Source organism: Hemibagrus wyckioides, linkage group LG06 (genome assembly GCF_019097595.1).
Source record: "Hemibagrus wyckioides isolate EC202008001 linkage group LG06, SWU_Hwy_1.0, whole genome shotgun sequence".
NCBI classification, from domain to species: domain Eukaryota; kingdom Metazoa; phylum Chordata; class Actinopteri; order Siluriformes; family Bagridae; genus Hemibagrus; species Hemibagrus wyckioides.
This window is the reverse complement of record NC_080715.1, coordinates 31,734,863-31,759,032: the sequence shown is the minus strand read 5'-3', so window position 1 is coordinate 31,759,032 and position 24,170 is coordinate 31,734,863. Positions and strand designations below refer to the sequence as shown.

Sequence of the window (24,170 nt, the reverse complement as noted above, 5' to 3'; positions counted from 1 at the left end):
TTACTAGAGATGTCAGTAAACTCTGCCTAGCATGTGTTAGACTGTTGCTTAGCAGAAGGGGTCTGTTGTGACCTTGTTTACAATGCTGTGTATTTTTCAACCTTCATTATCCCTAGTTGAGACTCGTGTACCAAGGAGAGATGTTGTTTTCCTGCTGGATGGGTCAGACGGCAATAGAAATGGGTTCCCGTCAATGATAGACTTTGTGCATGGAGTGGTGGAGAGGTTGAACGTAGGCGAGAACAAAGACCGTGTTTCTGTGGTCCAGTTCAGCAGAGACGCCGATGTCAATTTCTATCTTAAGACATACACAGCAAAGGAGGACATTCTCGGCACAGTCAGAGGTTTGAGGTACAAAGGAGGAAGGCCCCGAAACACAGGGGCAGCGCTACAGTATGTCCGAGACAACGTATTTACTGCCTCCTCGGGTAGCAGACGACTGGAGGGTGTACCACAAATGCTGATCTTGCTGATTGCCGGAAGGTCGTTTGACAATGTCGATATCCCGGCTTCGGCGCTGAAGGATCTGGGAGTCTTGATTTTTGGAATTGGATCAAGGGACTCTGATAGCAATGAACTTGAGAGAATTTCATTTGACCCCAATTTTGCTCTGACTGTGTCAGATTTCACTGAGCTCCCAAATGTCCAAGAGCAAATTCTGACTTCTGTAGATGCTGTGACAGTTCCCATGACCAAACCCTCGCCACCTTCTCTCGGTATGACCGTCTGAGAGCAATAGATTAATTTGATTAACATGACTGTGCTTTGCATTAACTTGTGTGTCATCTTCATGAATAGATTTAACATTAGAAACTAAAACTGGTAATTTATTCAAATGGAGTTGGAAAATTATGATGAAAATATCGCTGTAGTTTGTTTTTCTGTTTCGTCAAACCCATGCATTTCACCCAAATATCTTGGTGTTAATGGATTTGTTTCTTTCTTAGTTGATTATGAGGTTCCCAGAAGGGATGTTGTCTTCCTGCTGGAGGGTTCAGATGGGACTAGGAATGGATTCCCTGCCATGCTTGACTTTGTACAAAGAATAGTAGAGAAATTTAACATTGAGCATGGCATGGACCATGTTTCAGTGGTGCAATACAGTACAAACGCTGTGGTGCATTTCCATCTGAATACCTATTCAACAAAAGATGAAATCCTTAACGCCATCAGCACTGTACAGCACAAAGGCGGGAGACGTGTCAACACAGGGTCAGCTCTCCAATATGTGAGAGAAAATGTCTTCACTGCCTCTGCTGGCAGTAGACATCAACAGGGTGTGCCTAATATTCTCATTCTGCTGAGGGGTTCAAGGTCAACGGATAACGTTGAACAACCGGCCTCCGCCCTGAAAGAGAGTGGGGTCATAATTTTTGGTGTTGGCCCCCGGAATTTGAGCAGTGAAATTCAGAGAATTGCAAATGGTCCGTCTTATGCTCAGACTGTTTCTGAGCTCTCCGACCTAGCCAGTGTCCAGCAGCAATTTTACACCTCCCTCAGCGGTGCGCTTCTAGACGTAACACCAGTGACACCTGCGGTGATAGGTAAGGTATATTTTAACAGCACTAATCAAATTGACTGCACAAACAGTTTTGGAATTCCACCATACCCTGTTCATGTATTTTTTTATGCATTCATTTATTTAATTATTTATTATGAATAAGCTCATTTTACAGATAATATTCCGTGGTTTTAGATTATTTTATTCCATTTTAAGATTACTGCAGTTACTTTTTTTTTTTTTTTACAAAATATCTATCGCTCATGTCCTAGATCTCAGAGGCAATCTATACAAATCTAGCCAAAGTGCAATTCTGTACTTCCTCTTGCTGTCAGGTCTCAGTTACGTAGCATGGTCGCCAAGGTGCTACTGCCAAGTTGGGTAAAAAGAAAACAGGACACGTCAGTTAAAGAAACTAGTGTACAATACAGACAATGGATAGGAGAGAGGTTACTTTTAGAATTGTCCACCGAAGGTTTATATGACTTTTTTTTTTATGAATTTGACCTTCTGTAGTTGAACAAGGATTTGAATGGAGAGATGTCGTATTCCTCCTGGACGGTTCAGATGGCACTAAGAATTACTTCCCAGCAATGCGTGATTTCGTTCAAAGCATTGTGGAGAGATTAAATTTGTCAGAGGAGAGAGACCGTGTCTCTGTAGTCCAATTCAGCAGTGATCCAGAGGTGCATTTCTATCTTAACACATATGCAACAAAGGAGAGCATTCTAAACACCGTTAGAGGTCTGAGGCACAAAGGAGGGAGACCTCTCAACACAGGAATGGCTCTCCAGCATGTAAGAGACAGCGTTTTCAGCACCTCTTCTGGAAGCAGACGTTTACAGGGTGTTCCTCAGGTATTGATTTTGCTAAGTGGGGGGCAGTCGTTTGATAACGTTGACGTGCCAGCCGCTTCCCTGAAAGAGCTTGGAGTCTCGATCTTGTCAGTGGGAGCAGGAGGCTCAGATAGAAATGAATTGCAGAAGATCTCAAATGATCCTAGTTCCACACTCTCAGTGACAGACTTTACTTACCTCCCCAATGTACAAGAGCAGCTTCTCTCCATGATTAACACTGCACGTATGGGAACAACAAGTATCTCTCCGACAACAATAGGTAAGACGATCATTCTGGGCTACTTTTACCGCAAAAAGTTATTCTAAATTTTACTAGAGATGTCAGTAAACTCTGCCTAGCATGTGTTAGACTGTTGCTTAGCAGAAGGGGTCTGTTGTGACCTTGTTTACAATGCTGTGTATTTTTCAACCTTCATTATCCCTAGTTGAGACTCGTGTACCAAGGAGAGATGTTGTTTTCCTGCTGGATGGGTCAGACGGCAATAGAAATGGGTTCCCGTCAATGATAGACTTTGTGCATGGAGTGGTGGAGAGGTTGAACGTAGGCGAGAACAAAGACCGTGTTTCTGTGGTCCAGTTCAGCAGAGACGCCGATGTCAATTTCTATCTTAAGACATACACAGCAAAGGAGGACATTCTCGGCACAGTCAGAGGTTTGAGGTACAAAGGAGGAAGGCCCCGAAACACAGGGGCAGCGCTACAGTATGTCCGAGACAACGTATTTACTGCCTCCTCGGGTAGCAGACGACTGGAGGGTGTACCACAAATGCTGATCTTGCTGATTGCCGGAAGGTCGTTTGACAATGTCGATATCCCGGCTTCGGCGCTGAAGGATCTGGGAGTCTTGATTTTTGGAATTGGATCAAGGGACTCTGATAGCAATGAACTTGAGAGAATTTCATTTGACCCCAATTTTGCTCTGACTGTGTCAGATTTCACTGAGCTCCCAAATGTCCAAGAGCAAATTCTGACTTCTGTAGATGCTGTGACAGTTCCCATGACCAAACCCTCGCCACCTTCTCTCGGTATGACCGTCTGAGAGCAATAGATTAATTTGATTAACATGACTGTGCTTTGCATTAACTTGTGTGTCATCTTCATGAATAGATTTAACATTAGAAACTAAAACTGGTAATTTATTCAAATGGAGTTGGAAAATTATGATGAAAATATCGCTGTAGTTTGTTTTTCTGTTTCGTCAAACCCATGCATTTCACCCAAATATCTTGGTGTTAATGGATTTGTTTCTTTCTTAGTTGATTATGAGGTTCCCAGAAGGGATGTTGTCTTCCTGCTGGAGGGTTCAGATGGGACTAGGAATGGATTCCCTGCCATGCTTGACTTTGTACAAAGAATAGTAGAGAAATTTAACATTGAGCATGGCATGGACCATGTTTCAGTGGTGCAATACAGTACAAACGCTGTGGTGCATTTCCATCTGAATACCTATTCAACAAAAGATGAAATCCTTAACGCCATCAGCACTGTACAGCACAAAGGCGGGAGACGTGTCAACACAGGGTCAGCTCTCCAATATGTGAGAGAAAATGTCTTCACTGCCTCTGCTGGCAGTAGACATCAACAGGGTGTGCCTAATATTCTCATTCTGCTGAGGGGTTCAAGGTCAACGGATAACGTTGAACAACCGGCCTCCGCCCTGAAAGAGAGTGGGGTCATAATTTTTGGTGTTGGCCCCCGGAATTTGAGCAGTGAAATTCAGAGAATTGCAAATGGTCCGTCTTATGCTCAGACTGTTTCTGAGCTCTCCGACCTAGCCAGTGTCCAGCAGCAATTTTACACCTCCCTCAGCGGTGCGCTTCTAGACGTAACACCAGTGACACCTGCGGTGATAGGTAAGGTATATTTTAACAGCACTAATCAAATTGACTGCACAAACAGTTTTGGAATTCCACCATACCCTGTTCATGTATTTTTTTATGCATTCATTTATTTAATTATTTATTATGAATAAGCTCATTTTACAGATAATATTCCGTGGTTTTAGATTATTTTATTCCATTTTAAGATTACTGCAGTTACTTTTTTTTTTTTTTACAAAATATCTATCGCTCATGTCCTAGATCTCAGAGGCAATCTATACAAATCTAGCCAAAGTGCAATTCTGTACTTCCTCTTGCTGTCAGGTCTCAGTTACGTAGCATGGTCGCCAAGGTGCTACTGCCAAGTTGGGTAAAAAGAAAACAGGACACGTCAGTTAAAGAAACTAGTGTACAATACAGACAATGGATAGGAGAGAGGTTACTTTTAGAATTGTCCACCGAAGGTTTATATGACTTTTTTTTTTATGAATTTGACCTTCTGTAGTTGAACAAGGATTTGAATGGAGAGATGTCGTATTCCTCCTGGACGGTTCAGATGGCACTAAGAATTACTTCCCAGCAATGCGTGATTTCGTTCAAAGCATTGTGGAGAGATTAAATTTGTCAGAGGAGAGAGACCGTGTCTCTGTAGTCCAATTCAGCAGTGATCCAGAGGTGCATTTCTATCTTAACACATATGCAACAAAGGAGAGCATTCTAAACACCGTTAGAGGTCTGAGGCACAAAGGAGGGAGACCTCTCAACACAGGAATGGCTCTCCAGCATGTAAGAGACAGCGTTTTCAGCACCTCTTCTGGAAGCAGACGTTTACAGGGTGTTCCTCAGGTATTGATTTTGCTAAGTGGGGGGCAGTCGTTTGATAACGTTGACGTGCCAGCCGCTTCCCTGAAAGAGCTTGGAGTCTCGATCTTGTCAGTGGGAGCAGGAGGCTCAGATAGAAATGAATTGCAGAAGATCTCAAATGATCCTAGTTCCACACTCTCAGTGACAGACTTTACTTACCTCCCCAATGTACAAGAGCAGCTTCTCGCCATGATTAACACTGCACGTATGGGAACAACAAGTATCTCTCCGACAACAATAGGTAAGGCGATCATTCTGGGCTACTTTTACCGCAAAAAGTTATTCTAAATTTTACTAGAGATGTCAGTAAACTCTGCCTAGCATGTGTTAGACTGTTGCTTAGCAGAAGGGGTCTGTTGTGACCTTGTTTACAATGCTGTGTATTTTTCAACCTTCATTATCCCTAGTTGAGACTCGTGTACCAAGGAGAGATGTTGTTTTCCTGCTGGATGGGTCAGACGGCAATAGAAATGGGTTCCCGTCAATGATAGACTTTGTGCATGGAGTGGTGGAGAGGTTGAACGTAGGCGAGAACAAAGACCGTGTTTCTGTGGTCCAGTTCAGCAGAGACGCCGATGTCAATTTCTATCTTAAGACATACACAGCAAAGGAGGACATTCTCGGCACAGTCAGAGGTTTGAGGTACAAAGGAGGAAGGCCCCGAAACACAGGGGCAGCGCTACAGTATGTCCGAGACAACGTATTTACTGCCTCCTCGGGTAGCAGACAACTGGAGGGTGTACCACAAATGCTGATCTTGCTGATTGCCGGAAGGTCGTTTGACAATGTCGATATCCCGGCTTCGGCGCTGAAGGATCTGGGAGTCTTGATTTTTGGAATTGGATCAAGGGACTCTGATAGCAATGAACTTGAGAGAATTTCATTTGACCCCAATTTTGCTCTGACTGTGTCAGATTTCACTGAGCTCCCAAATGTCCAAGAGCAAATTCTGACTTCTGTAGATGCTGTGACAGTTCCCATGACCAAACCCTCGCCACCTTCTCTCGGTATGACCGTCTGAGAGCAATAGATTAATTTGATTAACATGACTGTGCTTTGCATTAACTTGTGTGTCATCTTCATGAATAGATTTAACATTAGAAACTAAAACTGGTAATTTATTCAAATGGAGTTGGAAAATTATGATGAAAATATCGCTGTAGTTTGTTTTTCTGTTTCGTCAAACCCATGCATTTCACCCAAATATCTTGGTGTTAATGGATTTGTTTCTTTCTTAGTTGATTATGAGGTTCCCAGAAGGGATGTTGTCTTCCTGCTGGAGGGTTCAGATGGGACTAGGAATGGATTCCCTGCCATGCTTGACTTTGTACAAAGAATAGTAGAGAAATTTAACATTGAGCATGGCATGGACCATGTTTCAGTGGTGCAATACAGTACAAACGCTGTGGTGCATTTCCATCTGAATACCTATTCAACAAAAGATGAAATCCTTAACGCCATCAGCACTGTACAGCACAAAGGCGGGAGACGTGTCAACACAGGGTCAGCTCTCCAATATGTGAGAGAAAATGTCTTCACTGCCTCTGCTGGCAGTAGACATCAACAGGGTGTGCCTAATATTCTCATTCTGCTGAGGGGTTCAAGGTCAACGGATAACGTTGAACAACCGGCCTCCGCCCTGAAAGAGAGTGGGGTCATAATTTTTGGTGTTGGCCCCCGGAATTTGAGCAGTGAAATTCAGAGAATTGCAAATGGTCCGTCTTATGCTCAGACTGTTTCTGAGCTCTCCGACCTAGCCAGTGTCCAGCAGCAATTTTACACCTCCCTCAGCGGTGCGCTTCTAGACGTAACACCAGTGACACCTGCGGTGATAGGTAAGGTATATTTTAACAGCACTAATCAAATTGACTGCACAAACAGTTTTGGAATTCCACCATACCCTGTTCATGTATTTTTTTATGCATTCATTTATTTAATTATTTATTATGAATAAGCTCATTTTACAGATAATATTCCGTGGTTTTAGATTATTTTATTCCATTTTAAGATTACTGCAGTTACTTTTTTTTTTTTTTACAAAATATCTATCGCTCATGTCCTAGATCTCAGAGGCAATCTATACAAATCTAGCCAAAGTGCAATTCTGTACTTCCTCTTGCTGTCAGGTCTCAGTTACGTAGCATGGTCGCCAAGGTGCTACTGCCAAGTTGGGTAAAAAGAAAACAGGACACGTCAGTTAAAGAAACTAGTGTACAATACAGACAATGGATAGGAGAGAGGTTACTTTTAGAATTGTCCACCGAAGGTTTATATGACTTTTTTTTTTATGAATTTGACCTTCTGTAGTTGAACAAGGATTTGAATGGAGAGATGTCGTATTCCTCCTGGACGGTTCAGATGGCACTAAGAATTACTTCCCAGCAATGCGTGATTTCGTTCAAAGCATTGTGGAGAGATTAAATTTGTCAGAGGAGAGAGACCGTGTCTCTGTAGTCCAATTCAGCAGTGATCCAGAGGTGCATTTCTATCTTAACACATATGCAACAAAGGAGAGCATTCTAAACACCGTTAGAGGTCTGAGGCACAAAGGAGGGAGACCTCTCAACACAGGAATGGCTCTCCAGCATGTAAGAGACAGCGTTTTCAGCACCTCTTCTGGAAGCAGACGTTTACAGGGTGTTCCTCAGGTATTGATTTTGCTAAGTGGGGGGCAGTCGTTTGATAACGTTGACGTGCCAGCCGCTTCCCTGAAAGAGCTTGGAGTCTCGATCTTGTCAGTGGGAGCAGGAGGCTCAGATAGAAATGAATTGCAGAAGATCTCAAATGATCCTAGTTCCACACTCTCAGTGACAGACTTTACTTACCTCCCCAATGTACAAGAGCAGCTTCTCTCCATGATTAACACTGCACGTATGGGAACAACAAGTATCTCTCCGACAACAATAGGTAAGACGATCATTCTGGGCTACTTTTACCGCAAAAAGTTATTCTAAATTTTACTAGAGATGTCAGTAAACTCTGCCTAGCATGTGTTAGACTGTTGCTTAGCAGAAGGGGTCTGTTGTGACCTTGTTTACAATGCTGTGTATTTTTCAACCTTCATTATCCCTAGTTGAGACTCGTGTACCAAGGAGAGATGTTGTTTTCCTGCTGGATGGGTCAGACGGCAATAGAAATGGGTTCCCGTCAATGATAGACTTTGTGCATGGAGTGGTGGAGAGGTTGAACGTAGGCGAGAACAAAGACCGTGTTTCTGTGGTCCAGTTCAGCAGAGACGCCGATGTCAATTTCTATCTTAAGACATACACAGCAAAGGAGGACATTCTCGGCACAGTCAGAGGTTTGAGGTACAAAGGAGGAAGGCCCCGAAACACAGGGGCAGCGCTACAGTATGTCCGAGACAACGTATTTACTGCCTCCTCGGGTAGCAGACGACTGGAGGGTGTACCACAAATGCTGATCTTGCTGATTGCCGGAAGGTCGTTTGACAATGTCGATATCCCGGCTTCGGCGCTGAAGGATCTGGGAGTCTTGATTTTTGGAATTGGATCAAGGGACTCTGATAGCAATGAACTTGAGAGAATTTCATTTGACCCCAATTTTGCTCTGACTGTGTCAGATTTCACTGAGCTCCCAAATGTCCAAGAGCAAATTCTGACTTCTGTAGATGCTGTGACAGTTCCCATGACCAAACCCTCGCCACCTTCTCTCGGTATGACCGTCTGAGAGCAATAGATTAATTTGATTAACATGACTGTGCTTTGCATTAACTTGTGTGTCATCTTCATGAATAGATTTAACATTAGAAACTAAAACTGGTAATTTATTCAAATGGAGTTGGAAAATTATGATGAAAATATCGCTGTAGTTTGTTTTTCTGTTTCGTCAAACCCATGCATTTCACCCAAATATCTTGGTGTTAATGGATTTGTTTCTTTCTTAGTTGATTATGAGGTTCCCAGAAGGGATGTTGTCTTCCTGCTGGAGGGTTCAGATGGGACTAGGAATGGATTCCCTGCCATGCTTGACTTTGTACAAAGAATAGTAGAGAAATTTAACATTGAGCATGGCATGGACCATGTTTCAGTGGTGCAATACAGTACAAACGCTGTGGTGCATTTCCATCTGAATACCTATTCAACAAAAGATGAAATCCTTAACGCCATCAGCACTGTACAGCACAAAGGCGGGAGACGTGTCAACACAGGGTCAGCTCTCCAATATGTGAGAGAAAATGTCTTCACTGCCTCTGCTGGCAGTAGACATCAACAGGGTGTGCCTAATATTCTCATTCTGCTGAGGGGTTCAAGGTCAACGGATAACGTTGAACAACCGGCCTCCGCCCTGAAAGAGAGTGGGGTCATAATTTTTGGTGTTGGCCCCCGGAATTTGAGCAGTGAAATTCAGAGAATTGCAAATGGTCCGTCTTATGCTCAGACTGTTTCTGAGCTCTCCGACCTAGCCAGTGTCCAGCAGCAATTTTACACCTCCCTCAGCGGTGCGCTTCTAGACGTAACACCAGTGACACCTGCGGTGATAGGTAAGGTATATTTTAACAGCACTAATCAAATTGACTGCACAAACAGTTTTGGAATTCCACCATACCCTGTTCATGTATTTTTTTATGCATTCATTTATTTAATTATTTATTATGAATAAGCTCATTTTACAGATAATATTCCGTGGTTTTAGATTATTTTATTCCATTTTAAGATTACTGCAGTTACTTTTTTTTTTTTTTTACAAAATATCTATCGCTCATGTCCTAGATCTCAGAGGCAATCTATACAAATCTAGCCAAAGTGCAATTCTGTACTTCCTCTTGCTGTCAGGTCTCAGTTACGTAGCATGGTCGCCAAGGTGCTACTGCCAAGTTGGGTAAAAAGAAAACAGGACACGTCAGTTAAAGAAACTAGTGTACAATACAGACAATGGATAGGAGAGAGGTTACTTTTAGAATTGTCCCCCGAAGGTTTATATGACTTTTTTTTTTATGAATTTGACCTTCTGTAGTTGAACAAGGATTTGAATGGAGAGATGTCGTATTCCTCCTGGACGGTTCAGATGGCACTAAGAATTACTTCCCAGCAATGCGTGATTTCGTTCAAAGCATTGTGGAGAGATTAAATTTGTCAGAGGAGAGAGACCGTGTCTCTGTAGTCCAATTCAGCAGTGATCCAGAGGTGCATTTCTATCTTAACACATATGCAACAAAGGAGAGCATTCTAAACACCGTTAGAGGTCTGAGGCACAAAGGAGGGAGACCTCTCAACACAGGAATGGCTCTCCAGCATGTAAGAGACAGCGTTTTCAGCACCTCTTCTGGAAGCAGACGTTTACAGGGTGTTCCTCAGGTATTGATTTTGCTAAGTGGGGGGCAGTCGTTTGATAACGTTGACGTGCCAGCCGCTTCCCTGAAAGAGCTTGGAGTCTCGATCTTGTCAGTGGGAGCAGGAGGCTCAGATAGAAATGAATTGCAGAAGATCTCAAATGATCCTAGTTCCACACTCTCAGTGACAGACTTTACTTACCTCCCCAATGTACAAGAGCAGCTTCTCTCCATGATTAACACTGCACGTATGGGAACAACAAGTATCTCTCCGACAACAATAGGTAAGACGATCATTCTGGGCTACTTTTACCGCAAAAAGTTATTCTAAATTTTACTAGAGATGTCAGTAAACTCTGCCTAGCATGTGTTAGACTGTTGCTTAGCAGAAGGGGTCTGTTGTGACCTTGTTTACAATGCTGTGTATTTTTCAACCTTCATTATCCCTAGTTGAGACTCGTGTACCAAGGAGAGATGTTGTTTTCCTGCTGGATGGGTCAGACGGCAATAGAAATGGGTTCCCGTCAATGATAGACTTTGTGCATGGAGTGGTGGAGAGGTTGAACGTAGGCGAGAACAAAGACCGTGTTTCTGTGGTCCAGTTCAGCAGAGACGCCGATGTCAATTTCTATCTTAAGACATACACAGCAAAGGAGGACATTCTCGGCACAGTCAGAGGTTTGAGGTACAAAGGAGGAAGGCCCCGAAACACAGGGGCAGCGCTACAGTATGTCCGAGACAACGTATTTACTGCCTCCTCGGGTAGCAGACGACTGGAGGGTGTACCACAAATGCTGATCTTGCTGATTGCCGGAAGGTCGTTTGACAATGTCGATATCCCGGCTTCGGCGCTGAAGGATCTGGGAGTCTTGATTTTTGGAATTGGATCAAGGGACTCTGATAGCAATGAACTTGAGAGAATTTCATTTGACCCCAATTTTGCTCTGACTGTGTCAGATTTCACTGAGCTCCCAAATGTCCAAGAGCAAATTCTGACTTCTGTAGATGCTGTGACAGTTCCCATGACCAAACCCTCGCCACCTTCTCTCGGTATGACCGTCTGAGAGCAATAGATTAATTTGATTAACATGACTGTGCTTTGCATTAACTTGTGTGTCATCTTCATGAATAGATTTAACATTAGAAACTAAAACTGGTAATTTATTCAAATGGAGTTGGAAAATTATGATGAAAATATCGCTGTAGTTTGTTTTTCTGTTTCGTCAAACCCATGCATTTCACCCAAATATCTTGGTGTTAATGGATTTGTTTCTTTCTTAGTTGATTATGAGGTTCCCAGAAGGGATGTTGTCTTCCTGCTGGAGGGTTCAGATGGGACTAGGAATGGATTCCCTGCCATGCTTGACTTTGTACAAAGAATAGTAGAGAAATTTAACATTGAGCATGGCATGGACCATGTTTCAGTGGTGCAATACAGTACAAACGCTGTGGTGCATTTCCATCTGAATACCTATTCAACAAAAGATGAAATCCTTAACGCCATCAGCACTGTACAGCACAAAGGCGGGAGACGTGTCAACACAGGGTCAGCTCTCCAATATGTGAGAGAAAATGTCTTCACTGCCTCTGCTGGCAGTAGACATCAACAGGGTGTGCCTAATATTCTCATTCTGCTGAGGGGTTCAAGGTCAACGGATAACGTTGAACAACCGGCCTCCGCCCTGAAAGAGAGTGGGGTCATAATTTTTGGTGTTGGCCCCCGGAATTTGAGCAGTGAAATTCAGAGAATTGCAAATGGTCCGTCTTATGCTCAGACTGTTTCTGAGCTCTCCGACCTAGCCAGTGTCCAGCAGCAATTTTACACCTCCCTCAGCGGTGCGCTTCTAGACGTAACACCAGTGACACCTGCGGTGATAGGTAAGGTATATTTTAACAGCACTAATCAAATTGACTGCACAAACAGTTTTGGAATTCCACCATACCCTGTTCATGTATTTTTTTATGCATTCATTTATTTAATTATTTATTATGAATAAGCTCATTTTACAGATAATATTCCGTGGTTTTAGATTATTTTATTCCATTTTAAGATTACTGCAGTTACTTTTTTTTTTTTTTTACAAAATATCTATCGCTCATGTCCTAGATCTCAGAGGCAATCTATACAAATCTAGCCAAAGTGCAATTCTGTACTTCCTCTTGCTGTCAGGTCTCAGTTACGTAGCATGGTCGCCAAGGTGCTACTGCCAAGTTGGGTAAAAAGAAAACAGGACACGTCAGTTAAAGAAACTAGTGTACAATACAGACAATGGATAGGAGAGAGGTTACTTTTAGAATTGTCCACCGAAGGTTTATATGACTTTTTTTTTTATGAATTTGACCTTCTGTAGTTGAACAAGGATTTGAATGGAGAGATGTCGTATTCCTCCTGGACGGTTCAGATGGCACTAAGAATTACTTCCCAGCAATGCGTGATTTCGTTCAAAGCATTGTGGAGAGATTAAATTTGTCAGAGGAGAGAGACCGTGTCTCTGTAGTCCAATTCAGCAGTGATCCAGAGGTGCATTTCTATCTTAACACATATGCAACAAAGGAGAGCATTCTAAACACCGTTAGAGGTCTGAGGCACAAAGGAGGGAGACCTCTCAACACAGGAATGGCTCTCCAGCATGTAAGAGACAGCGTTTTCAGCACCTCTTCTGGAAGCAGACGTTTACAGGGTGTTCCTCAGGTATTGATTTTGCTAAGTGGGGGGCAGTCGTTTGATAACGTTGACGTGCCAGCCGCTTCCCTGAAAGAGCTTGGAGTCTCGATCTTGTCAGTGGGAGCAGGAGGCTCAGATAGAAATGAATTGCAGAAGATCTCAAATGATCCTAGTTCCACACTCTCAGTGACAGACTTTACTTACCTCCCCAATGTACAAGAGCAGCTTCTCTCCATGATTAACACTGCACGTATGGGAACAACAAGTATCTCTCCGACAACAATAGGTAAGACGATCATTCTGGGCTACTTTTACCGCAAAAAGTTATTCTAAATTTTACTAGAGATGTCAGTAAACTCTGCCTAGCATGTGTTAGACTGTTGCTTAGCAGAAGGGGTCTGTTGTGACCTTGTTTACAATGCTGTGTATTTTTCAACCTTCATTATCCCTAGTTGAGACTCGTGTACCAAGGAGAGATGTTGTTTTCCTGCTGGATGGGTCAGACGGCAATAGAAATGGGTTCCCGTCAATGATAGACTTTGTGCATGGAGTGGTGGAGAGGTTGAACGTAGGCGAGAACAAAGACCGTGTTTCTGTGGTCCAGTTCAGCAGAGACGCCGATGTCAATTTCTATCTTAAGACATACACAGCAAAGGAGGACATTCTCGGCACAGTCAGAGGTTTGAGGTACAAAGGAGGAAGGCCCCGAAACACAGGGGCAGCGCTACAGTATGTCCGAGACAACGTATTTACTGCCTCCTCGGGTAGCAGACGACTGGAGGGTGTACCACAAATGCTGATCTTGCTGATTGCCGGAAGGTCGTTTGACAATGTCGATATCCCGGCTTCGGCGCTGAAGGATCTGGGAGTCTTGATTTTTGGAATTGGATCAAGGGACTCTGATAGCAATGAACTTGAGAGAATTTCATTTGACCCCAATTTTGCTCTGACTGTGTCAGATTTCACTGAGCTCCCAAATGTCCAAGAGCAAATTCTGACTTCTGTAGATGCTGTGACAGTTCCCATGACCAAACCCTCGCCACCTTCTCTCGGTATGACCGTCTGAGAGCAATAGATTAATTTGATTAACATGACTGTGCTTTGCATTAACTTGTGTGTCATCTTCATGAATAGATTTAACATTAGAAACTAAAACTGGTAATTTATTCAAATGGAGTTGGAAAATTATGATGAAAATATCGCTGTAGTTTGTTTTTCTGTTTCGTCAAACCCATGCATTTCACCCAAATATCTTGGTGTTAATGGATTTGTTTCTTTCTTAGTTGATTATGAGGTTCCCAGAAGGGATGTTGTCTTCCTGCTGGAGGGTTCAGATGGGACTAGGAATGGATTCCCTGCCATGCTTGACTTTGTACAAAGAATAGTAGAGAAATTTAACATTGAGCATGGCATGGACCATGTTTCAGTGGTGCAATACAGTACAAACGCTGTGGTGCATTTCCATCTGAATACCTATTCAACAAAAGATGAAATCCTTAACGCCATCAGCACTGTACAGCACAAAGGCGGGAGACGTGTCAACACAGGGTCAGCTCTCCAATATGTGAGAGAAAATGTCTTCACTGCCTCTGCTGGCAGTAGACATCAACAGGGTGTGCCTAATATTCTCATTCTGCTGAGGGGTTCAAGGTCAACGGATAACGTTGAACAACCGGCCTCCGCCCTGAAAGAGAGTGGGGTCATAATTTTTGGTGTTGGCCCCCGGAATTTGAGCAGTGAAATTCAGAGAATTGCAAATGGTCCGTCTTATGCTCAGACTGTTTCTGAGCTCTCCGACCTAGCCAGTGTCCAGCAGCAATTTTACACCTCCCTCAGCGGTGCGCTTCTAGACGTAACACCAGTGACACCTGCGGTGATAGGTAAGGTATATTTTAACAGCACTAATCAAATTGACTGCACAAACAGTTTTGGAATTCCACCATACCCTGTTCATGTATTTTTTTATGCATTCATTTATTTAATTATTTATTATGAATAAGCTCATTTTACAGATAATATTCCGTGGTTTTAGATTATTTTATTCCATTTTAAGATTACTGCAGTTACTTTTTTTTTTTTTTACAAAATATCTATCGCTCATGTCCTAGATCTCAGAGGCAATCTATACAAATCTAGCCAAAGTGCAATTCTGTACTTCCTCTTGCTGTCAGGTCTCAGTTACGTAGCATGGTCGCCAAGGTGCTACTGCCAAGTTGGGTAAAAAGAAAACAGGACACGTCAGTTAAAGAAACTAGTGTACAATACAGACAATGGATAGGAGAGAGGTTACTTTTAGAATTGTCCACCGAAGGTTTATGTGACTTTTTTTTTTTTATGAATTTGACCTTCTGTAGTTGAACAAGGATTTGAAGGGAGAGATGTCGTATTCCTCCTGGACGGTTCAGATGGCACTAAGAATTACTTCCCAGCAATGCGTGATTTCGTTCAAAGCATTGTGGAGAGATTAAATTTGTCAGAGAAGAGAGACCGTGTCTCTGTAGTCCAATTCAGCAGTGATCCAGAGGTGCATTTCTATCTTAACACATATGCAACAAAGGAGAGCATTCTAAACACCGTTAGAGGTCTGAGGCACAAAGGAGGGAGACCTCTCAACACAGGAATGGCTCTCCAGCATGTAAGAGACAGCGTTTTCAGCACCTCTTCTGGAAGCAGACATTTACAGCGTGTTCCTCAGGTATTGATTTTGCTAAGTGCGGGGCAGTCGTTTGATAACGTTGACGTGCCAGCCTCTTCCCTGAAAGAGCTTGGAGTCTCGATCTTGTCAGTGGGAGCAGGAGGCTCAGATAGAAATGAATTGCAGAAGATCTCAAATGATCCTAGTTCCACACTCTCAGTGACAGACTTTACTTACCTCCCCAATGTACAAGAGCAGCTTCTCTCCATGATTAACACTGCACGTATGGGAACAACAAGTATCTCTCCAACAACAATAGGTAAGACGATCATTCTGGGCTACTTTTACCGCAAAAAGTTATTCTAAATTTTACTAGAGATGTCAGTAAACTCTGCCTAGCATGTGTTAGACTGTTGCTTAGCAGAAGGGGTCTTTTGTGACCTTGTTTACAATGCTGTGTATTTTTCAACCTTCATTATCCCTAGTTGAGACTCGTGTACCAAGGAGAGATGTTGTTTTCCTGCTGGATGGGTCAGACGGCAATAGAAATGGGTTCCCGTCAATGATAGACTTTGTTCATGGAGTGGTGGAGAGGTTGAACGTAGGCGAGAACAAAGACCGTGTTTCTGTGGTCCAGTTCAGCAGAGACGCCGATGTCAATTTCTATCTTAACACATACACAGCAAAGGAGGACATTCTCGGCACAGTCAGAGGTTTGAGGTACAAAGGAGGAAGGCCCCGAAACACAGGGGCAGCGCTACAGTATGTCCGAGACAACGTATTTACTGCCTCCTCGGGTAGCAGACGACTGGAGGGTGTACCACAAATGCTGATCTTGCTGATTGCCGGAAGGTCGTTTGACAATGTCGATATCCCGGCTTCGGCGCTGAAGGATCTGGGAGTCTTGATTTTTGGAATAGGATCAAGGGACTCTGATAGCAATGAACTTGAGAGAATTTCATTTGACCCCAATTTTGCTCTGACTGTGTCAGATTTCACTGAGCTCCCAAATGTCCAAGAGCAAATTCTGACTTCTGTAGATGCTGTGACAGTTCCCATGACCAAACCCTCGCCACCTTCTCTCGGTATGACCGTCTGAGAGCAATAGATTAATTTGATTAACATGACTGTGCTTTGCATTAACTTGTGTGTCATCTTCATGAATAGATTTAACATTAGAAACTAAAACTGGTAATTTATTCAAATGGAGTTGGAAAATTATGATGAAAATATCGCTGTAGTTTGTTTTTCTGTTTCGTCAAACCCATGCATTTCACCCAAATATCTTGGTGTTAATGGATTTGTTTCTTTCTTAGTTGATTATGAGGTTCCAGGAAGGGATGTTGTCTTCCTGCTGGAGGGTTCAGATGGGACTAGGAATGGATTCCCTGCCATGCTTGACTTTGTACAAAGAATAGTAGAGAAATTTAACATTGAGCATGGCATGGACCATGTTTCAGTGGTGCAATACAGTACAAACGCTGTGGTGCATTTCCATCTGAATACCTATTCAACAAAAGATGAAATCCTTAACGCCATCAGCACTGTACAGCACAAAGGCGGGAGACGTGTCAACACAGGGTCAGCTCTCCAATATGTGAGAGAAAATGTCTTCACTGCCTCTGCTGGCAGTAGACATCAACAGGGTGTGCCTAATATTCTCATTCTGCTGAGGGGTTCAAGGTCAACGGATAACGTTGATCAACCGGCCTCTGCCCTGAAAGAGAGTGGGGTCTTAATTTTTGGTGTTGGCCCCAGGAGTTTGAGCAGTGAAATTCAGAGAATTGCAAATGGTCCGTCTTATGCTCAGACTGTTTCTGAGCTCTCTGACATAGCCAGTGTCCAGCAGCAATTTTACACCTCCCTCAGCGGTGCGCTTCTAAACGTAACGCCAATGACACCTGCGGTGATAGGTAAGGTATATTTTAACAGTACAAATCAAATTAACTGCACAGTTTTGGAATTCCACCATGTTATTTATTTATTTCTTCATTTGTTTACTTATTTCTTTATTTGTTTATTCATTTTTTAATGACTTATTAGCTCATTTTATAGATCATACTCCATGTTTTTTTTTGTGGATGATTTTAGATTTGTCTCCACCTGTAATGTTCTGTAGCAAATACTGCAGAACAATTTAATATAACAATGAAAGTAAAGAAATATTGTTAAAAAATCCTGTAGATTATGGTCTCATCAAACTTCTCTCATCAATATGGCAGATCTCTTCACCAAACAGACCACTTTCTGGATGATTTCTCTTTAATACTCAAATTTGACTAAACCCGACAGACTGTTTATGAAAATACCATGTGATAAGCAATTTTAGAAATATTCATACCTTTCCTTGTTGCACCAACAATCATCACACAGTCAAAATCAAAGATAACATTTTTTTTTTGCATTCTGATGTTTGATGTAACTTGTTTACATGACTTGTTTATCCAGCACATCCCACAGATTCTCAATTGCCTTGAGATCTGGGGAATTTGGAGGACAAGTCAACACCTCTAACTGTTTGTTGTGCTCATCAAACCATTTCTGAACCATTTTTGCTTTGTGGCATGGCACATTATCCTGCTGAAACAGGCTACAGTCATCAGTGAATACTGTTTCCATGAAAGGGTATACATGGTCTGCAACAATGCTTAGGTAGGTGGTACATGTCAAAGTAACATCCACATGGATGGACCCAAGGTTTCTCAGCAGAACATTGCCCAAAGCATGACACTGCCTCCGCCGGTTCGCCTTCTTCCCGTAGTGCATCCTGGTGCTATGTGTTCCCCAGGTAAGAGACGCCCATGCACCTGGCCATCCATGTGATGTAAAAGAAAACATGATTCATCAGACCAGGTCACCTTCTTCCATTGCCCTGTGGTCCAGTTCTAATGCTCACATGCCCATTGTTGCCCATTGATGCACAGGGGTCAACATGAGCAGCCCCATACACAACAAACTGTGATACACTGTGTATTCTGACACCTTTCTATTAAAACTAGCATTAAGTTCTTCAGCAATTTGAGCAACAGTAGCTCGTCTGTTGGATCAAACCAAGCACATCAATGAGCCTTGACCTCCCATGACCCTGTTGCTGGTTTACCACTGTTCCTTGCTTGGACCACTTTTGATAGATACTGACCACTGCAGACCAGGAACACTAGCCATCACACTTTGGCCCTTGTCAAACTCGCTCAAATCCTTACGCTTGTCCATTTTTCCTGCTTCTATAACATCAACTTTGAGGACAAAATGTTCACTTGCTGCCTATTATATCCCACCCACTAACAGGTGCCATGATGAGGAGATCATCAGTGTTATTCACTAATGTTATGTTATAACGTTACGGCTGACCAGTGTATATTTAGGTGTATGTGGTATAAGGTGCATTATGAAACACCCCTGTGATGTCCTTCCCCAAACAGTCAATCTGCATAGAAATATGTTATTATTATTATTATTATTATTATTATTATTATTATTATTGTTATTATTATTATTATTATTATTATTATTAAATCACTGAGCAATAGCTTAGAAAATATAAAATTCTTCATATTTTCCTGTATATTTCCCTGTTTTTTGTCTATTTTTTTTTTCAGCATTGCCTCAGGGACCGAAAAAGGATGTTATCTTTTTGATTGATGGATCTGAAGGAGTTGGGAGAGATTTTCCCATTATCCAAGAATTTGTTCGTGGAGTTGTAGAGAACATGAATGTCGGTGAAAACAATATTCGTGTAAGTGTAGTGCAGTATGGAGACACTCCTCATGTGGACATGTATCTCAATTCCCACAAGACCAAAGAGGGGGTCTTAAATGCAATCAATGAACTCAGACAACATGGAGGTAGAAAGCGTAACCTAGGCAGGGCCATAGATTTTGTCCGTTTTAATGTCCTGGATTCAGTTCGTGGGAGCAGGAAGCAGGAGGGTGTCCCACAGTTTCTCATAGTAATCTCAGGAGGAAAAGCCACAGATAATGTAGAAACATCAGTAAATACACTGAAAGAGTCAGGAATTGTGCCTTTCAGTATAGGGACCAGAGACACTGGCCATCAAGAGCTGCATGTTGTCTCCTATGTGCCCACATTTTCTTACTTAGTGGAAGATTTGCCTGGCCTTCACACTGTCAAAGATCAATTCACCACTACACTGACAGAGTTGTCTGATGAAGAACTGAAGATAATGAAACCTTTTTTTTCCAAAGGTAATTATGTCATTAATGTACCATGTACAAAATGTTATTATTTACACTATATTTATTCGGCCTGTAGTTTACTATGAAGTCTCCTGTTACAACACTATACACAATGCATGGAACTTAGTATAATGTAACTATACACAATTTACATACCTTTGTGAACGTGCTATTTTGGTGACATATATCAGATGTAATGGTTTCACTCTTGATATATCAAATAACAATTTAATTCCATAATTCTTTTGTCCTATGTGTGTCACATAAAATAGTACCAACAGTACTAGCTGGAGAAAAGAAGGATGTGGTCTTCCTCATTGATGGAACAACTCTGATGCAGAGAGATTTCCCTGCTATACAAGACATGATTCTGAACATTGTGGAGAAGCTAGATGTTGGATTAAACAAGGTTAGGGTTTCAGTAGTACAATACAGTGAAGACTCCAAACTGGAGTTCCTCCTTAATGAGCATTCAACCAAAGAGGAGGTTCAGCAATCAGTGAGAAAAATGAGAAGTAAAGGTGGCAGAACACTTAATACTGGTCAAGCACTGGGCTGGGTCTCAAAGAACATCTACCAGCGATCAGCTGGCAGCCGAATTGAAGAGGGTGTGCCCCAGTTTCTCATCTTAGTGACTGGAGGAAAATCCAACGATGATGTATCTGGTCCTGCTAATCAGCTGAAGTTGAGTTATGTGGCTCCTATGGCAGTTGGGTCAGATAATGCTGATTCTGAGGAGCTGAAACTGATTTCTTTAAGGCCAGAACAGGCATACATCATTAGAGACTTCCAACAAAAACCAGGAGTGGAACAGCAACTTTTGTCTACAATTAACACCATGACTACAAAAGATATCGAAGAAGTTGTACTAACTACAGATATAGGTACATCAGTGTGTTTAATGTTAATTGACTATTTCATTTCAATTTAAGTTACTTTGCAGCATAATGACTTAAAAATAGCAAAATAATTGCATAAGAATTATTCTTCTTTGCCATACTAAATTAACCCATTTTGCCTTTAATTGCTAAATCGAAGTTCTATGAAGTTTAGATGTATTCAATTGTTTTTGCATTTTTTTAGGACTGCAGCTTGGAAGAAAGGACATTGTTTTCCTTATTGATGGTTCTGATAATGTTGGTCCAAATGGAATCGCTCATATCCGTGACTTTATCTTGAAGATTGTCCAACAACTCAATGTACATCCTGACCAAGTACGTGTGGCTGTGGTACAATATGCTGAGAGACCTAAGACTGAGTTCTCACTTATAAATCATGACAACAAAAAGGCAGTCACTTCAGCTATTAAGAGATTGCGTCAGATGGGTGGTCGTGGTGGAAACTTAGCTGAGGCTATTCAGTATGTGATTGATAATGAACTAAAGGAATCTGCAGGAGCTCGCCTGGACAAGGCCTCTCAGCATTTGGTGGTACTCACAGGTGGAAAGTCTACTTCTGATGTCTCTCGTTATGGACCAGTTCTCAAGAAATCTAAGGTGAAGTGCATAGGAATTGGTTCTGGGACAGCAGATTCAAGGCAACTCAGAGAGATTGCAACCACACCAGATGATGTCTTCCAAGTGTCAACCTTTCCATCACTGCCAGATTTAGAGGGCCAATTTATTGCAAGACTCAGTGGAACAGTGGTGGATACAACCACTGTGCCCCCCACACGTAAGTACAATTGTTTCTAATTATGTTGGCTACAGATATAATATATATATATATATATATATATATAACCATTTCTGTTTGTCTTTCCCTAGCTTCTGGTCCAAAGCCTAAGATTGCTGACATTGTTTTTTTGGTTGACGGTTCAATAAACCTTGGGAAGAGCAATTTTAAAGTGACCATGGAGTTCATCAGAGAGCTTATTGACCTCTTTGTCACAGACAGTGACAACCTTCAGATTGGTCTGGCACACTATGCCACAGATGTGACAGATGTTTTCTATTTTAATACATATAACAACAAGGATGACATTTTGGATGCTATCAGCAGAACAGAATACAAGGGTGGCTGGAGAATTAATACAGGCAATGCCATTAGGCATGTTCAGCAAACATACTTTGTGAAGGAGAGAGGTAGTCGGAAGGATGAGGGAGTTCCACAGATCCTGATGTTGCTGACGGGTGGACGTTCACAAGATGATGGTAAATCGGCAGCACTAGGGCTTAAAAATGCAGGTGTACGTATTTATGCCATTGGTGTGGGAGACATTGAGGAAGAGCTCAATAACTTGGGCAGTGAGACCACCACTGTGGCCCGGGCCAGTACATTCCAAGAGCTTTCTGAGCTGAATGAGCGGATTTTAGACACACTTGTAGATGATGTCATGGGAAAACTTTGTACAGGAGTGAAAGATGTAACAAAGGGTGAGACAAAAATTTATTGTTTTAATTTACCTTTCCCATCTATTTACAGTTATTTGAGACTCTTTAAATAAGTATTTGTTTATAAATTACTACTGAGAAATATGCTAAAAATCTTTTTTTTTCCCCAACAATGTTAGCTTGCAGCTTGGATGTTCTTGTGGGCTTTGATGTGTCTGCTAAGAATATATTTGCAACTCAGAGATCCTTGGAGTCTAAGGTGTCTGACATTCTGCAGCGAATAACCCAAATGCAGCCCATTAGCTGCTCTTCTGGTCAGGTTCCATCAGTTCAGGTGGGAATATCAGCATTGGACAGTGCACAGGAGCCTGTTCATCTGGACTTTACTGATAGCCACACCACACTTATTGAGTCCTTCAGGTCTCTGCATAGCCGCGGACCCTTCTTATTGAATGGCAAGACTATTGAGGCATATGGTGCACGGTTCAAGGACCGTCCTTCAGATAGAGTTAAGGTACACATGTTCTGAAAATATCTTTGAATGTAATTGATGTATGCTCTCAATTTGTTTAAAAAAAAAAAAGTAAATACAGGCTTGGTAAATTTCTTTATGATAACTAATGTAAATGTAAATGTAAATTTGCTTTTCTTAAAACTAAGGTTGTAATTCATCTCACTGATGGATTGGATGCCCAATATAATATAATGAAAGAGCGAGTTGAGCAGATGCATTCTGCAGGTAAGAATGACTAAAACAATTGTTTACAAAAATGTGAAAACAAACTAAGCCCTATATCATGCTTTGTTTATTCCTATATAAAAATAGTGTTTCTCAAACTGCACTAAGAAATTGGTATATGAATTATATTATATAAATTAATTTCAGAATGCTATAGCCTGCATCCCAAGCAAACAAAAAAGGGAATTACTCTCCCCTCAGCCAGGAGTGGTGTTTTCTTTAAGATCACTCATAAACTCTGGAAAAATAAAATGTACATCAATTATAATGTGTAAACAGCTTTTAATAATACAGTAGACATTGTCACAAACCACTTTTGCTAAAATTCAGATGTAGATGTAGAAGCAGAGGCAACAGTATCACGGAAGAACAAACTTCTTAGGAGGTGAAAATTTTTATAGTGTCTATGTTGGACCAACCACAGCAGCAGAAAGGGTCACAGACACAGAAATTCCAATCTGAGAGATGTGTCAGGATCAGGCAACACATCATGCAAAAGGAGTCAGTGTACTGCATGACAGAGAGAAAGAACAGATTATTAAACTTGCTCTTATTTAAGAGTTATTGAACTGGGTGTACAATGTGTTGTAAAAGTGGTAACTCCAAAAGATTAAAAGTTAAAAGTTTATTAAAAAATCAGACTTAATACTCTTTATTCTCTGTATAATGTTTTTAATTTAATGAAACAAAATCATAGTCATTGCTATTACACATTGCTGTTAGATTACTCAACTGCTGTGTTAAATAAGAATCCTGGATTATTTTTGTTGTTTCAGTAAGGGTGGAGATATACACTTATCTAGCATGTTTTTCTATCAAACATCTAGTGTAAAGTGAAACTAGCTCTCACTCTGTGAAATCACTGCCAAACCAGTCAAATTCAAAAAATCTGTTTATTTATTTGTTTAAATTGTGGTCCAGATATTGTTATTTGTTAATATTACTATTGGTAGTAGTAGTAGTAGAGTACAGTACCAGTGTGTGTGTGTGTGTGGTGTGGTGTAGTAAGTTCTTCATCAGCTATGTACAATTTATACATACCCTAGGAGTCAATGCTTTCATCTTGGTTGCACTGGAGAGGGTACCACAGTTTGAGAATGCAGTGTTACTGGAATTTGGACGGGGTTTTAGGACCAAACCTCTGCGTGTGAATCTGGTGGACTTGGACTATGAACTGCTAGAGGAACTGGTATGTCTGGATTGCAGACTTTGTAAAATGTATCAAACCATTTTCTAGTCATATAAAAACCATATCTAAATTTATATTTCC

The 24,170-nt window shown here is 41.7% G+C and overlaps 1 protein-coding gene across 1 annotated transcript in view; it reads left to right on the top strand.

Annotated features, from left to right (window-relative positions):
- Positions 1-24,170, top strand: part of col6a3 (collagen, type VI, alpha 3) — a 52,894-nt gene that overhangs the window by 9,741 nt on the left and 18,983 nt on the right. The window contains exons 13-39 of the mRNA XM_058390895.1: positions 117-716; positions 948-1,544; positions 2,018-2,617; positions 2,784-3,383; positions 3,615-4,211; positions 4,684-5,283; positions 5,450-6,049; positions 6,281-6,877; positions 7,350-7,949; positions 8,116-8,715; positions 8,947-9,543; positions 10,017-10,616; positions 10,783-11,382; positions 11,614-12,210; positions 12,684-13,283; positions 13,450-14,049; positions 14,281-14,877; positions 15,352-15,951; positions 16,118-16,717; positions 16,949-17,659; positions 19,232-19,837; positions 20,101-20,712; positions 20,912-21,502; positions 21,595-22,203; positions 22,341-22,675; positions 22,822-22,900; positions 23,947-24,089. Coding sequence (XP_058246878.1) covers positions 117-716; positions 948-1,544; positions 2,018-2,617; positions 2,784-3,383; positions 3,615-4,211; positions 4,684-5,283; positions 5,450-6,049; positions 6,281-6,877; positions 7,350-7,949; positions 8,116-8,715; positions 8,947-9,543; positions 10,017-10,616; positions 10,783-11,382; positions 11,614-12,210; positions 12,684-13,283; positions 13,450-14,049; positions 14,281-14,877; positions 15,352-15,951; positions 16,118-16,717; positions 16,949-17,659; positions 19,232-19,837; positions 20,101-20,712; positions 20,912-21,502; positions 21,595-22,203; positions 22,341-22,675; positions 22,822-22,900; positions 23,947-24,089 — 15,068 coding nt within the window. The remainder of the gene's footprint in view (positions 1-116; positions 717-947; positions 1,545-2,017; positions 2,618-2,783; positions 3,384-3,614; positions 4,212-4,683; positions 5,284-5,449; positions 6,050-6,280; positions 6,878-7,349; positions 7,950-8,115; positions 8,716-8,946; positions 9,544-10,016; positions 10,617-10,782; positions 11,383-11,613; positions 12,211-12,683; positions 13,284-13,449; positions 14,050-14,280; positions 14,878-15,351; positions 15,952-16,117; positions 16,718-16,948; positions 17,660-19,231; positions 19,838-20,100; positions 20,713-20,911; positions 21,503-21,594; positions 22,204-22,340; positions 22,676-22,821; positions 22,901-23,946; positions 24,090-24,170) is intronic.